This window comes from Scyliorhinus torazame, chromosome 11 (assembly GCF_047496885.1).
Source record: "Scyliorhinus torazame isolate Kashiwa2021f chromosome 11, sScyTor2.1, whole genome shotgun sequence".
Lineage (NCBI taxonomy): Eukaryota > Metazoa > Chordata > Chondrichthyes > Carcharhiniformes > Scyliorhinidae > Scyliorhinus > Scyliorhinus torazame.
In genome coordinates this window covers 256584033-256599167 of record NC_092717.1, presented here as the reverse complement: position 1 = coordinate 256599167, position 15135 = coordinate 256584033, and the positions used below count along the sequence as shown (strand labels likewise).

The window sequence follows — 15135 nt, the reverse complement described above, 5'->3', positions numbered from 1 at the left end:
AGACAGCAGTGTTAGCCCGGGTTCCTGGCACTGTGAGACAGCAGTGTTAACCCGGGTCCCTGGCACTGTGAGACAGCAGTGTTAGCCCGGGTCCCTGGCACTGTGAGACAGCAGTGTTAACCCGGGTCCCTGGCACTGTAAGACAGCAGTGTTAACCCGGGTCCCTGGCACTGTAAGACAGCAGTGTTAACCCGGGTCCCTGGCACTGTGAGGCAGCAGTGTTAACCCGGGTCCCTGGCACTGTGAGACAGCAGTGTTATCCCGGGTCCCTGCCACTGTGAGACAGCAGTGTTAACCCGGGTCCCTGGCACTGTGAGACAGCAGTGTTAACCCGGGTCCCTGGCACTGTGAGACAGCAGTGTTAACCCGGGTCCCTGGCACTGTGAGGCAGCAGTGTTAACCCGGGTCCCTGGCACAGTGAGAGAGCAGTGTTGACCCGGGTCACTGTCACTGTGAGACAGCAGTGTTAACCCGGGTCCCTGGCACTGTGAGGCAGCAGTGTTAACCCGGGTCCCTGGCACTGTGAGGCAGCAGTGTTACCCCGGGTCCCTGGCACTGTGAGACAGCAGTGCTAACCCGGGTCCCTGGGTCTGTGAGACAGCAGTGTTAATCCGGGTCCCTGGCACTGTGAGACAGCAGCGTTTGCCCGGGTCCCTGGTGCTGTGAGACAGCAGTGTTAACCCGGGTCCCTGGCACTGTGAGGCAGCAGTGCTAACCCGGGTCCCTGGCACTGTGAGACAGCAGTGCTAACCCGGGTCCCTGGCTCTGTGAGACAGCAGTGTTAATCCGGGTCCCTGGTGCTGTGAGACAGCAGCGTTTACCCGGGTCCCTGGTGCTGTGAGACAGCAGTGTTAACCCCGGTCCCTGGCACTGTGAGACAGCAGTGTTAACCCAAGTCCCTGCCACTGAGAGACAGCAGTGTTAACCCGGGTCCCTGGCACAGTGAGACAGCAGTGTTAACCCGGGTCCCTGGTGCTGTGAGGCAGCAGTGTTAACCCGGGTCCCTGGCACTGTGAGAACAGCAGTGTTAACCCAGGTCCCTGGCACTGTGAGACAGCAGTGTTAACCCGGGTCCCTGGCACTGCGAGAACAGCAGTGTTAACCAGGTCCCTGGCACTGTGAGACAGCAGTGTTAACCCGGGTCCGTGGCACTGTGAGACAGCAGTGTTAACCCGGGTCCGGGCACAGTGAGACAGCAGCGTTTACCCGGGTCCCTGGTGCTGTGAGACAGCAGTGTTAACCCCGGTCCCTGGCACTGTGAGACAGCAGTGTTAACCCAAGTCCCTGCCACTGAGAGACAGCAGTGTTAACCCGGGTCCCTGGCACAGTGAGACAGCAGTGTTAACCCGGGCCCCTGGCGCTGTGAGGCAGCAGTGTTAACCCGGGTCCCTGGCACTGTGAGACAGCAGTGTTAACCCGGGTCCGTGGCACTGTGAGACAGCAGTGTTAACCCGGGTCCCTGACACTGTGAGGCAGCAGTGTTAACCAGGGTCCCTGGCACTGTGAGACAGCAGTGTTAACCCGGGTCCTGGCACAGTGAGACAGCAGTGTGAACCCGGGTCACTGTCACTGTGAGACAGCAGTGTTAACCCGGGTTCCTGGCACTGTGAGGCAGCAGTGTTACCCCGGGTCCCTGGCGCTGTGAGACAGCAGTGTTAACTCGGGTCCCTGGCACTGTGAGACAGCAGTGCTAACCCGGGTCCCTGTCTCTGTGAGACAGCAGTGTTAACCCGGGAATCTGGCACTGTGAGACAGCAGTGTTAACCCGGGTCCCTGGCACTGTGAGGCAGCAGTGTTAACCCGGGTCCCTGGCACTGTGAGACAGCAGTGTTAACCCGGGTCCCTGGCAATGTGAGACAGCAGTGTTAACCCGGGTCCCTGGCGCTGTGAGGCAGCAGTGTTAACCCGGGTCCCTGGCACTGTGAGGCAGCAGTGTTAAACCAGGTCCCTGGCACTGTGAGACAGCAGTGTTAACCCGGGTCCCTGACACTGTGAGGCAGCAGTGTTAACCAGGGTCCCTGGCACTGTGAGACAGCAGTGTTAACCCGGGTCCTGGCACTGTGAGGCAGCAGTGTTAACCCGGGTCCCTGGCACTGTGAGACAGCAGTGTTAACCCGGGTCCTGGCACTGTGAGGCTGCCGTGTTAACCCGGGGCCCTGGCACTGTGAGACAGCAGTGTTAACCCGGGTCCCTGGCACTGTGAGACAGCAGTGTTAACCCGGGTCCCTGGCACTGTGAGACAGCAGTGTTAACCCGGGTCCCTGCACTGTGAGGCAGCAGTGTTAACCCGGGTCCCTGGCACTGTGAGGCAGGAGTGTTACCCCGGGTCCCTGGCGCTGTGAGACAGCAGTGTTAACTCGGGTCCCTGGCACTGTGAGACAGCAGTGCTAACCCGGGTCCCTGGCTCTGTGAGACAGCAGTGTTAACCCGGGAATCTGGCACTGTGAGACAGCAGTGTTAACCCGGGTCCCTGGCACTGTGAGGCAGCAGTGTTAACCCGGGTCCCTGGCACTGTGAGACAGCAGTGTTAACCCGGGTCCCTGGCACTGTGAGACAGCAGTGTTAACCCGGGTCCCTGGCACTGTGAGACAGCAGTGTTAACCCGGGTCCATGGCACTGTGAGACAGCAGTGTTAACCCGGGTCCCTGGCACTGTGAGACAGCAGTGTTAACCCGGTCCCTGGCACTGTGAGACAGCAGTGTTAACCCGGGTCCCTGGCGCTGTGAGACAGCAGTGTTAACCCGGGTCCCTGGCACTGTGAGACAGCAGTGTTAACCCGGGTCCCTGGCACTGTGAGGCAGCAGTGTTAACCCGGGTCCCTGGCACAGTGAGAGAGCAGTGTTGACCCGGGTCACTGTCACTGTGAGACAGCAGTGTTAACCCGGGTCCCTGGCACTGTGAGGCAGCAGTGTTAACCCGGGTCCCTGGCACAGTGAGGAGCAGTGTTACCCCGGGTCCCTGGCACTGAGACAGCAGTGCTAACCCGGGTCCCTGGCTCTGTGAGACAGCAGTGTTAATCCGGGTCCCTGGCACTGTGAGACAGCAGCGTTTACCCGGGTCCCTGGCTCTGTGAGACAGCAGTGTTAATCCGGGTCCCTGGTGCTGTGAGACAGCAGCGTTTACCCGGGTCCCTGGTGCTGTGAGACAGCAGTGTTAACCCCGGTCCCTGGCACTGTGAGACAGCAGTGTTAACCCAAGTCCCTGCCACTGAGAGACAGCAGTGTTAACCCGGGTCCCTGGCACAGTGAGACAGCAGTGTTAACCCGGGTCCCTGGCGCTGTGAGGCAGCAGTGTTAACCCGGGTCCCTGGCACTGTGAGAACAGCAGTGTTAACCCAGGTCCCTGGCACTGTGAGACAGCAGTGTTAACCCGGGTCCGTGGCACTGTGAGACAGCAGTGTTAACCCGGGTCCTGGCACAGTGAGACAGCAGCGTTTACCCGGGTCCCTGGTGCTGTGAGACAGCAGTGTTAACCCCGGTCCCTGGCACTGTGAGACAGCAGTGTTAAACCAAGTCCCTGCCACTGAGAGACAGCAGTGTTAACCCGGGTCCCTGGCACAGTGAGACAGCAGTGTTAACCCGGGCCCCTGGCGCTGTGAGGCAGCAGTGTTAACCCGGGTCCCTGGCACTGTGAGACAGCAGTGTTAACCCGGGTCCGTGGCACTGTGAGACAGCAGTGTTAACCCGGGTCCCTGACACTGTGAGGCAGCAGTGTTAACCAGGGTCCCTGGCACTGAGACAGCAGTGTTAACCCGGGTCCTGGCACAGTGAGACAGCAGTGTTAACCCGGGTCACTGTCACTGTGAGACAGCAGTGTTAACCCGGGTCCCTGGCGCTGTGAGGCAGCAGTGTTAACCCGGGTCCCTGGCACTGTGAGGCAGCAGTGTTAAACCAGGTCCTGGCACTGTGAGGCTGCCGTGTTAACCCGGGGCCCTGGCACTGTGAGACAGCAGTGTTAACCCCGGTCCCTGGCACTGTGAGACAGCAGTGTTAACCCGGGTCCCTGCACTGTGAGGCAGCAGTGTTAACCCGGGTCTCTGGCACTGTGAGGCAGCGGTGTTAACCCGGGTCCCTGGCACTGTGAGACAGCAGTGTTAACCCGGGTTCCTGGCACTGTGAGACAGCGGTGTTAAACCGGGTTCCTGGCACTGTGAGACAGCGGTGTTAACCCGGGTTCCTGGCACTGTGAGACAGCAGTGTGAACCCGGGTCCCTGGCACTGTGAGGCAGCAGTGTGAACCCGGGTCCCTGGCACTGTGAGACAGCAGTGTGAACCCGGGTCCCTGGCACTGTGAGACAGCAGTGTTAACCCGGGTCCCTGGCACTGTGAGACAGCAGTGTTAACCCGGGTCCCTGGCACTGAGACAGCAGTGTTAACCCGGGTCCCTGGCACTGTTAGGCAGCAGTGCTAACCCGGGTCCCTGGCTCTGTGAGACAGCAGTGTTAATCCGGGTCCCTGGCACTGTGAGACAGCAGTGTTAATCCGGGTCCCTGGCACTGTGAGACAGCAGTGTTAACCCAGGTCTCTGGCACTGTGAGACAGCAGTGTTAACCCGGGCCCCTGGCGCTGTGAGACAGCAGTGTTAACCCGGGTCCCTGGCGCTGTGAGACAGCAGTGTTAACCCGGGTCTCTGGCACTGTGAGACAGCAGTGTTAACCCAGGTCCCTGGCACTGCGCGACAGCAGTGTTAACCCGGGTCCCTGGCACTGAGATAGCAGTGTTAACCCGGGAACCTGGCACTGTGAGACAGCAGTGTTAACCCGGGTCCCTGGCACTGAGACAGCAGTGTTAACCCGGGTCCCTGGCTCTGTGAGACTGCAGTGTTAACCCAGGTCCCTGGCACTGTGAGACAGCAGCGTTAACCCAGGTTCCTGGCACTGTGACACAGCAGTGTTAACCCGGGACCCTGTCACTGTCAGGCAGCAGTGTTAACCCGGGTCACTGGCACTGTGAGACAGCAGTGTTAACCCGGGTCCCTGGCACTGAGACAGCAGTGTTAACCCGGGTCCCTGGCACTGTGAGGCAGCAGTGCTAACCCGGGTCCCTGGCTCTGTGAGACAGCAGTGTTAATCCGGGTCCCTGGCACTGTGAGACAGCAGTGTTAATCCGGGTCCCTGGCGCTGTGAGACAGCAGTGTTAACCCGGGTCCCTGGCGCTGTGAGACAGCAGTGTTAACCCGGGTCTCTGGCACTGCGCGACAGCAGTGTTAACCCGGGTCCCTGGCACTGTGAGATAGCAGTGTTAACCCGGGAATCTGGCACTGTGAGACAGCAGTGTTAACCCGGGTCCCTGGCACTGTGAGACAGCAGTGTTAACCCGGGAATCTGGCACTGTGAGACAGCAGTGTTAACCCGGGTCCCTGGCACTGTGAGACAGCAGCGTTAACCCAGGTTCCTGGCACTGTGACACAGCAGTGTTAACCCGGGACCCTGTCACTGTCAGGCAGCAGTGTTAACCCGGGTCGCTGGCACTGTGAGGCAGCAGTGTTAACCCGGGACCCTGGTGCTGTGAGACAGCAGTGTTAACCCGGGTCCCTGGCACTGTGAGACAGCAGTGTTAACCCGGGTCCCTGGCACTGGGAGACAGCAGTGCTAACCCGGGTCCCTGGCACTGTGAGACAGCAGTGTTAACCCGGGTTCCTGGCACTGTGAGACAGCAGCGTTAACCCGGGTCCCTGTGTAAGGTTTTCGGGCAATTCGGCCCTTTTTGGACTGCCCAAGAATAAAACCCAGAGACTGTAAACTGACTTTTCAGCCAAGAGAACGTAACCAGATTTCCCAGCAGGCTTGATCCGCTGAGCCGAGTAGGGGCATAGGTATTTACAAACCCCCCCCTAGGAGCTACAAGGAAGAAGGAGCCAGACAACGAGATAAGATTAAAACACAGACAAAGGGGCACGGGAAGACACAGGGGGCCTGCCTGCAAGCAGGACAATGGGATGGTCATAGCCCCATGCAGATGTAAATGACTTTGCCTCCACCAGAGCAGAATCCAATTAACACCCCATCAACATAGCAAGGTGAGAATAGCAGCCATCTCCGGTGCAGCTGGAAGACCTTGTAGAGGGTGCCATCTCTGCTACTCAAGAGCTTTCCCAAGAGAGAGAATAGGACACTGCTGTTTATTACCTAACCAGCAGCCTGTCCTGAGTGAATCGCTCAAGATGACCCTAGATTCTTGAACCCGGAATTAAGGTGAGGAATATCTTAACAATGACTTGGTCAGAGATCGCTGGTGAGAGATTGAAGAATTTAAACGACTCCAATTATCAGCAAATCAAGGTTTATTGCAAAACCCAGGTCAAAATCATCAAACAGAAGAAATTATAATAAAATCTTAAACTCTAACACAAACTAAGTCTGTTCAGAAAGTACTATAACGGACACAACGAAAAATCTTATTGTTACACAGTTTTAGCAATGACACAGAACACAAATCAAGTCCCCTTCCCCAAAGCCTCAACCACTATCAAGGTCAAGGGAGTTTCGCAAGCTGCTGCAGGGTACTTACAGTCACAGGCTGCAGAGGTCAAGTCAAAGGTGGAGAGGTCGAGCCAAGAGACCCTCAATCGAAACACAGCCCCTTTTATATCCGTTTTACCAGGCTTTTTCCTGTGTTCGGCCAGCCCCTTTTGCATTGAATCCATAAGGTTTAAAGTTCCCGCTGGTCCTGCCCCCTTTGAGCCGGTCAGACCTGTCGAGATGGGAGTACCTCCCCTAGGTCCGCCTCCAGTCTGTTTTTTGAGATAACGAGGTTGAGCTCCCTTGAAGATTTTCAAAGTCTTCCATCTGCTCCGGAGATAGCTGCTATGTTGATGGGGTGTTGATTGGATTCTGCTCTGGTGGAGGCAAAGTCATTTACATCTGCATGGGGCTATGACCATCCCATTGTCCTGCTTGCAGGCAGGCCCCCTGTGTATTCCCGTGCCCCTTTGTCTGTGTTTTAATCTTATCTCGTTGTCTGGCTCCTTCTTCCTTGTAGCTCCTAGGGGGGGGGTTTGTAAATACCTATGCCCCTACTCAGCTCAGCGGATCAAGCCTGCTGGGAAATCTGGTTACGTTCTCTTGGCTGAAAAGTCAGTTTACAGTCTCTGGGTTTTATCCTTGGGCAGTCCAAAAAGGCCGAATTGCCCGAAAACCTTACACCTGGCACTATGAGACAGCAGTGTTAACCCGGGTCCCTGGCACTGTGAGACAGCAGTGCTAACCCGGGTCCCTGGCACTGTGAGACAGCAGTGCTAACCGAAGTCCCGCTGCTGGAATGCCTGACCCGCCGGCGAGAATCTAACTACCTCTCTTACCGGCGGGACCAGGCGGCGCGGGCGGGCTCCGGGGTCCTGGGGGGGGGCGCGGGGCGATCTGGCCCCGGTGGGTGCCCCCACAGTGGCCTGGCCCGCGATCGGGGCCCACCGATCCGCGGGGGGGCCTGTGCCGTGGGGGCACTGTTTTCCTTCCGCCTTCGCCACGGTCTCCACCATGGCGGAGGTGGAAGAGACCCCCTCCACTGCGCATGCGTGGATATGCCATGAGCGGCCGCTGACGCTCCCGCACATGCGCCGCACGGCAAAGTCATTTCCGCGCCAGTCCGGCACGGGCCTAGCCCCTCAAGGTGAGGGCTCGGCCCCTCAAGATGCGGAGAATTCCGCACCTTTGGGGCGGTGCGATGCCGGACTGATTCGCGCCGTTTTGGCGCCGGCCGGCGGACATCACGCCGATTGCGGAGAATCCCGCCCCAGATATCAAAGAAAATCTCTGCTTGGCCAATCTGGGATTACACAGGATCATCGAAACTGTCCATTCAGCCCCACAGTCAAAGCTGCTGTTAGTGCTCCAGTCCAAACTCCTCACAGTTTCCCTTGTCCATACCCAGCATTGAGATTCTCTATTCCGCTCTCCCTGCCTAATTTTCCCCTTAAATGTATCTGTTCTGTTCACTTCCCACACTCCCTGTGGGTGTGAGTCCCACATTCTGACCATTCTCTGGGTAAGGAAGTTTCTCCTGAATTCCTGATTGGAATCCGAGGTGACTCCCTGATATTGACGGTCTCGAGTTATCCTTTCCGCTCGAGAGAAAACAGTTTCTCTGCATCCAGATCGTCAAAACCGTTCATCGTTTTCGAGAGAGGAGCGACGCACTCTGTCAGTCCTTTCCTCCGATCTTCACCCACATTCTTTCTGGTATTACCCTCGTAAATCTCTCTGAACTCTCTCCAGTGAATTTATATCATTTTTATAATATGGTGACAAAAACTCTGCTTATTGTGAACATTACCGTTGTGAGACCCCCTGAGTGGAGTCACTCTCCCTCGGGGGAGAGGGTCAGTCTCCCCAGGGGGTTGGGCGGGGGGAGGGGAGGTTCAGTCTCCCCGGGACAGGGGTTCAGTCTCTCTGGGGGAGGGGCCTCCTACCCCTCACCGCCACATATCTCTAACCTGGAACTGTCTCTTTTACAGAGAGCTGTGCGGAGGGAATGGTCTATCTGACTGTTGATGAATGTCTTCAATCAGGTGGTCCCTGTCCTCGAGGATGTCTAGACCTGACAGCTAGTGTACAATGCACCACACATTGTTACGAAGGCTGCTACTGCACAGACGGACTGTTTCTTCAGAATGGCTCCTGTGTCCCACTTCAAGAATGTAACTGTTATCATCAGGGACACTGGTATCCACCTGGCCACATTCTTCACAAAGATCTCTGCAATAACTGGTAGGTATATTGTCAGATGGAGCTCAGGTGCTGTTATCTCCACGTCAGTGTTCACCACTACCATGGTAACCCCAAACCATCCCCACTTCACTCGCTTTGACAAAGGATCATCTGGATTTGAAACGTTCGCTCTTTTCTCTCCCTACAGATGCTGCCAGACCTGCTGAGATTTTCCAGCATTTTCTCTTTGGTTTCAGATTCCGTCATCCACAGTAATTTGCTTTTATATACTTCCCTGCACCGGGGGGGGGGGGGGGGGGGCACAGTAGCTTAGTGGTTAGCACTGTTGCTTCACAACTCCAGGGTCCCAGGTTCGATTCCCAGCTTGGGTCACTGTCTGTGCGGAGTCTGCACGTTCTCCCCGTGTCTGCGTGGGTTTCCTCCGGGTGCTCCGGAGGCGCTCCATACTAAGGTAGTATGGGCTGAGGTTAGAAACAGGAAAGGAGAGGTCACCCTGTTCGGGGTTTTCTATAGGCCTCTGAAAAGTTCCAGAGATGTAGAGGAAAGGATTGCAAAGATGATTCTGGATAGGAGCGAAAACAACAGGGTAGTTGTTATGGGGGACTTTAACTTTCCAAATATTGACTGGAAACGCTATAGTTCGAGTACTTTAGGTGGGTCCGTTTTTGTCCAATGTGTGCAGGAGGGTTTCCTGACACAGTATGTAGATAGGCCAACGAGAGGCGAGGCCATATTGGATTTGGTACTGGGTAATGAACCAGGACAGGTGTTAGATTTGGAGGTAGGTGAGCACTTTGGTGATAATGACCACAATTCGATTGCGTTAACTTTAGCGATGGAATGGGATAGGTATATACCGCAGGGCAAGAGTTATATCTGGGGGAAAGGCAATTATGATGTGATGAGGCAAGACTGAGGATGCATTGGATGGAGATGAAAACTGCAGGGGATGGGCACAATGGAAATGTGGAGCTTGTTCAAGGAACAGCTACTGCGTGTCCTTGATAAGTATGTACCTGTCAGGCAGGGAGGAAGTGGTCGAGCAAGGGAACCGTGGTTTACTAATGCAGTCGAAACACTTGTCAAGAGGAAGAAGGAGGCTTATGTAAAGATGAGACGTGAAGGTTCAGTTAGGGCGCTCGAGAGTTACAAGTTAGCTAGGAAGGACCTAAAGAGAGAGCTAAGAAGAGCCAGGAGGGGACATGAGAAGTCTTTGGCAGGTAGGATCAAGGATAACCCTAAAGGTTTCTATAGATATGTCCAGAATAAACGAATGACTAGGGTAAGAGTAGGGCCAGTCAAGGACAGTAGTGGGAAGTTGTGCTTGGAGTCCGAGGAGATAGAAGAGGTGCTAAATGAATATTTTTCGTCAGTATTCACACAGGAAAAAGACAATGTTGTCGAGGAGAATACTGAGATTCAGGCTACTAGACTAGACGGGCTTGAGGTTCATAAGGAGGAGGTGTTAGCAATTCTGGAAAGTGTGAAAATAGATAAGTCCCCTGGGCCGGATAGGATTTATCCTAGGATTCTCTGGGAAGCTAGGGAGTCATCTTTGTCTACAGGAATAGTGCTAGAAGACTGGAGGATAGCAAATGTTGTCCCCTTGTTCAAGAAGGGGAGTAGAGATAACACCGGTAACTATAGACCAGTGAGCCTTACTTCTGTTGTGGGCAAAATCTTGGAAAGGTTGAAAGAGATAGGATGTATAATCATCTGGAAAGGAATAATTTGATTAGAGATAGTCAACACGGTTTTGTGAAGGGTAGGTCGTGCCTCACAAACCTTATTGAGTTCTTTGAGAAGGTGACTGGACAGGTAGACGAGGGTAGAGCAGTTGATGTGGTGTATATGGATTTCAGTAAAGCGTTTGATAAGGTTCCCCACGGTAGGCTATTGCAGAAATTACGGAGGCTGGGGATTGAGGGAGATTTAGAGATGTGGATCAGAAATTGGCCAGTTGAAAGAAGACAGAGGGTGGTGGTTGATGGGAAATGTTCAGAATGGAGTACAGTCACAAGTGGAGTACCACAAGGATCTGTTTTGGGGCCACTGCTGTTTGTCATTTTTATCAATGACCTAGAGGAAGGCGCAGAGGGGTGGGTGAGTAAATTTGCAGACGACACTAAAGTCGGTGGTGTTGTCGACAGTGTGGAAGGATGTAGCAGGTTACAGAGGGATATAGATAAGCTGCAGAGCTGGGCTGAGAGGTGGCAAATGGTGTTTAATGTAGAGAAGTGTGAGGTGATTCACTTTGGAAGGAATAACAGGAATGCGGAATATTTGGCTAATGGTAAAGTTCTTGGAAGTGTGGATGAGCAGAGGGATCAAGGTGTCCATGTACATAGATCCCTGAAAGTTGCCACCCAGGTTGATAGGGTTGTGAAGAAGGCCTATGGAGTGTTGGCCTTTATTGGTAGAGGGATTGAGTTCCGGAGTCGGGAGGTAATGTTGCAGCTGTACAAAACTCTGGTGCGGCCGCATTTGGAGTATTGCGTACAGTTCTGGTCACCGCATTATCGGAAGGACGTGGAGGCTTTGGAGCGGGTGCAGAGGAGATTTACCAGGATGTTGCCTGGTATGGAGGGAAAATCTTATGAGGAAAGGCTGATGGACTTGAGGTTGTTTTCGTTCGAGAGAAGAAGGTTAAGAGGAGACTTAATAGAGGCATACAAAATGATCAGGGGGTTAGATAGGGTGGACAGTGAGAGCCTTCTCCCGCGGATGGAAATGGCTGGCACGAGGGGACATAGCTTTAAACTGAGGGGTAATAGATATAGGACAGAGGTCAGAGGTAGGTTCTTTACGCAAAGAGTAGTGAGGCCGTGGAATGCCCTACCTGCTACAGTAGTGAACTCGCCAACATTGAGGGCATTTAAAAGTTTATTGGATAAACATATGGATGATAATGGCATAGTGTAGGTTAGATGGCTTTTGTTTCGGTGCAACATCGTGGGCCGAAGGGCCTGTACTGCGCTGTATCGTTCTATGTTCTATGTTCTAAATGTTCAGACTGGAGTCCAGTTACTAGTGGTGTACCACAAGGATCTGTTTTGGGGCCACTGCTGTTTGTCATTTTTATAAATGACATAGATAGAACATACAACATCGTTGTGTGTGGAGTCTGAAGAGATACTAAATGAATATTTTTCGTCCGTATTCACTCAGGAGAAAGATAATGTTGTGGAGGAGAATGCCGAGACCCAGGCTATTAGAATAGAACATAGAACATAGAAAATACAGCACAGAACAGGCCCTTCGGCCCACGATGTTGTGCCGAACCTTTGTCCTAGATTAATCATAGATTATCATTGAATTTACAGTGCAGAAGGAGGCCATTCGGCCCTTTGAGTCTGCACCAGCTCTTGGAAAGAGCACCCTACCCAAACTCAACACCTCCACCCAACACCAAGGGCAATTTGGACATTATGGGCAATTTATCATTGGCCAATTCACCTAACCCGCACATCTTTGGACTGTGGGAGGAAACCGGAGCACCCGGAGGAAACCCACGCAGACACGGGGAGGACGTGCAGACTCCGCACAGACAATGACCCAAGCTGGAATCGAACCTGGGACCATGGATCTGTGAAGCAATTGTGCTATCCACAATGCTACCGTGCTGTCCTTAAGAACAAATAAATCTACACTATATCATTTTCCCGTAATCCATGTACCTATCCAACAGCTGCTTGAAGGTCCCTAATGTTTCCGACTCAACTACTTCCACAGGCAGTGCATTCCATGCCCCCACTACTCTCTGGGTAAAGAACCTACCTCTGATATCCCTCCTATATCTTCCACCTTTCACCTTAAATTTATGTCCCCTTGTAATGGTGTGTTCCACCTGGGGAAAAAGTCTCTGACTGTCTACTCTATCTATTCCCCTGATCATCTTATAAACATGACCTGGAGGAGGGCGTTGAAGGATGGGTGAGTAAATTTGCAGATGACACTAAAGTCGGTGGAGTTGTGGACAGTGCGGAAGGCTGTTACAAGTTGCAGAGGGAGAATAGATAAGCTGCAGCGCTGGGCTGAGAGGTGGCAAATGGAGTTTAATGCAGAAAAGTGTGAGGTGATTCATTTTGGAAGGAATAACAGGAAGACAGAGTACTGGGCTAATGGTAAGATTCTTGGCAGTGTGGATGAGCAGAGAGTTCTCAGTGTCCATGTACATAGATCCATGAAAGTTGCCACCCAGGTTGAGAGGGTTGTTCAGAAGGCGTATGGTGTGTTGGCTTTTATTGGTAGAGGGATTGAGTTTCGGAGCCATGAGGTCATGTTGCAGCTGTACAGAACTCTGGTGCGGCCGCATTTGGGGTATTGCGTGCAATTCTGGTCACCGCATTATAGGAAGGATGTGGAAGCATTGGAAAGGGTGCAGAGGACATTTACCAGAATGTTGTCTGGTATGGAGGGAAAATCTTATGAGGAAAGGCTGAGGGACTTGAGGCTGTGTTTGTTAGAGAGAAGAAGGTTAAGAGGTGACTTAATTGAGGCATACAAGATGATCAGAGGATTGGATAGGGTGGACAGTGAGAGCCTTTTTCCTCGGATGGTGATGTCTAGCATGAGGGGACATAGCTTTAAATTGAGGGGAGATAGATATAGGACAGATGTCAGAGGTAGGTTCTTTACTCAGAGTAGTAAGGGTGTGGAATGCCCTGCCTGCAACAGTAGTGGACTCGCCAACACTAAGGGTATTCAAATGGTCATTGGATAGACATATGGACGATAAGGGAATAGTGTAGATGGGCTTTAGAGTAGTTTCACAGGTCGGCTTAACATCGAGGGCCGAAGGGCCTGTATTGCGCTGTAATGTTCTATGTTCTATGCTCCGGTTTCCTCCCACAAGTCCCGAAAGACGTGCTGTTAGGTGAATTGGATATTCTGAATTCTCCCTCGGTGTACCCGAACAGGCGTCGGAATGTGGCGACTAGGGGTTTTTCCACAGTAACTTCGTTGCAGTGTTAATGTAAGCCTACTTGTGACAATAAAGATTATTAAGAGAATCTAAGCATCTGCCTTTCATATTCAATGATGTTATCATTGCTAAATCCCCACTTTCAACATCCTGTGGTGTCAATACTTTCCAAACACACCACAGTGAACATCATTTGCATAGCCTCAAAATAAGGGGAAGTAGATTTAGGACTGAGTTTAGGAGGAACTTCTTCACCCAAAGGGTTGTGAATCTATGGAATTCCTTGCCCAGTGGAGCAGTTGAGGCTCCTTCATTAAATGTTTTTAAGATAAAGATAGATAGTTTTTTGAAGAATAAAGGGATTAAGGGTTATGGTGTTCGGGCCGGAAAGTGGAGCTGAGTCCACAAAAGATCAGCCATGATCTCATTGAATGGTGGAGCAGGCTTGAGGGGCCAGATCGCTGACTCCTGCTCAGAGTTGCTATGGGCCTGACCCGGTATTTTCCGGGGGGGTCTGTGATTCTCCGCCGCCGATGGGTCGCGTTCCCAATGGCATGGTCCACCTGTGCTTTTTAAAAGCAGCATAGTGGCTGCTGAGGGAGAGAGAGGGGGTCGGACACGGAGAGGAGAGACGGTGGGCTGCCGACCCGGACACTGACCAGGCTGGCTGGGGTAGGGAGGGGCCGGAGTGACCCCCCAGGGGACTGGGGCAGTGTCCAGGCACGGACCACCCAGACTGTGGCCATCTTGCAGCGCACCCCACTGACCACCCACCTTAGCCCTTGGTTCCGCAGAGTGACACCGGATGTATGGGTGCCCCCACCCCACCCACCTGTACCCCACTCTGCGTCATAAGCCCTATCCCCACCGGGCTGCCACCCACTGGCGACGCATCAGTATAGGCCCACCCTGGGGCAATGCCCACTGTAGCCCCTACTGGGGCGATGGGCAAGGGCTGGAGAATGTTCCCCTGAAAGGACACTGCCAGCCGATGGTATCTATGGCAGCAGAGACCCCACAGTGCCAGGCAACATTGAGACAGCACGGGGTTCGATACAGAGTAAAGCTCCCTCTGCACTGCCCCATCAAACACTCCCAGGACAGGTACAGCACGGGGTTAGATACAGAGTAAAGCTCCCTCTACACTGTCCCCATCAAACACTCCCAGGACAGGTACAGCACGGGGTTAGATACAGAGTAAAGCTCCCTCGACACTGTCCCCATCAAACACTCCCAGGACAGGTACAGCACGGGGTTAGATACAGAGTAAAGCTCCCTCTACACTGTCCCCATCAAACACTCCCAGGACAGGCACAGCACGGGTTAGATACAGAGTAAAGCTCCCTCTACACTGTCCCCATCAAACACTCCCAGGACAGGTACAGCACGGGGTTAGATACAGAGTAAAGCTCCCTCTACACTGTCCCCATCAAACACTCCCAGGACAGGGACAGCACGGGGTTAGATACAGAGTAAAGCTCCCTCTACACAGTCCCCATCAAACACTCCCAGGACAGGTACAGCACGGGGTTAGATACAGAGTAAA

At 53.5% G+C, this 15135-nt stretch overlaps 1 protein-coding gene across 1 annotated transcript in view; it reads left to right on the top strand.

Annotated features, from left to right (window-relative positions):
• The window catches only part of sspo (SCO-spondin), a 1206999-nt gene that overhangs the window by 709034 nt on the left and 482830 nt on the right, over positions 1–15135 (top strand). The window contains 1 exon segment of the mRNA XM_072468611.1: positions 8452–8704. Coding sequence (XP_072324712.1) covers positions 8452–8704 — 253 coding nt within the window.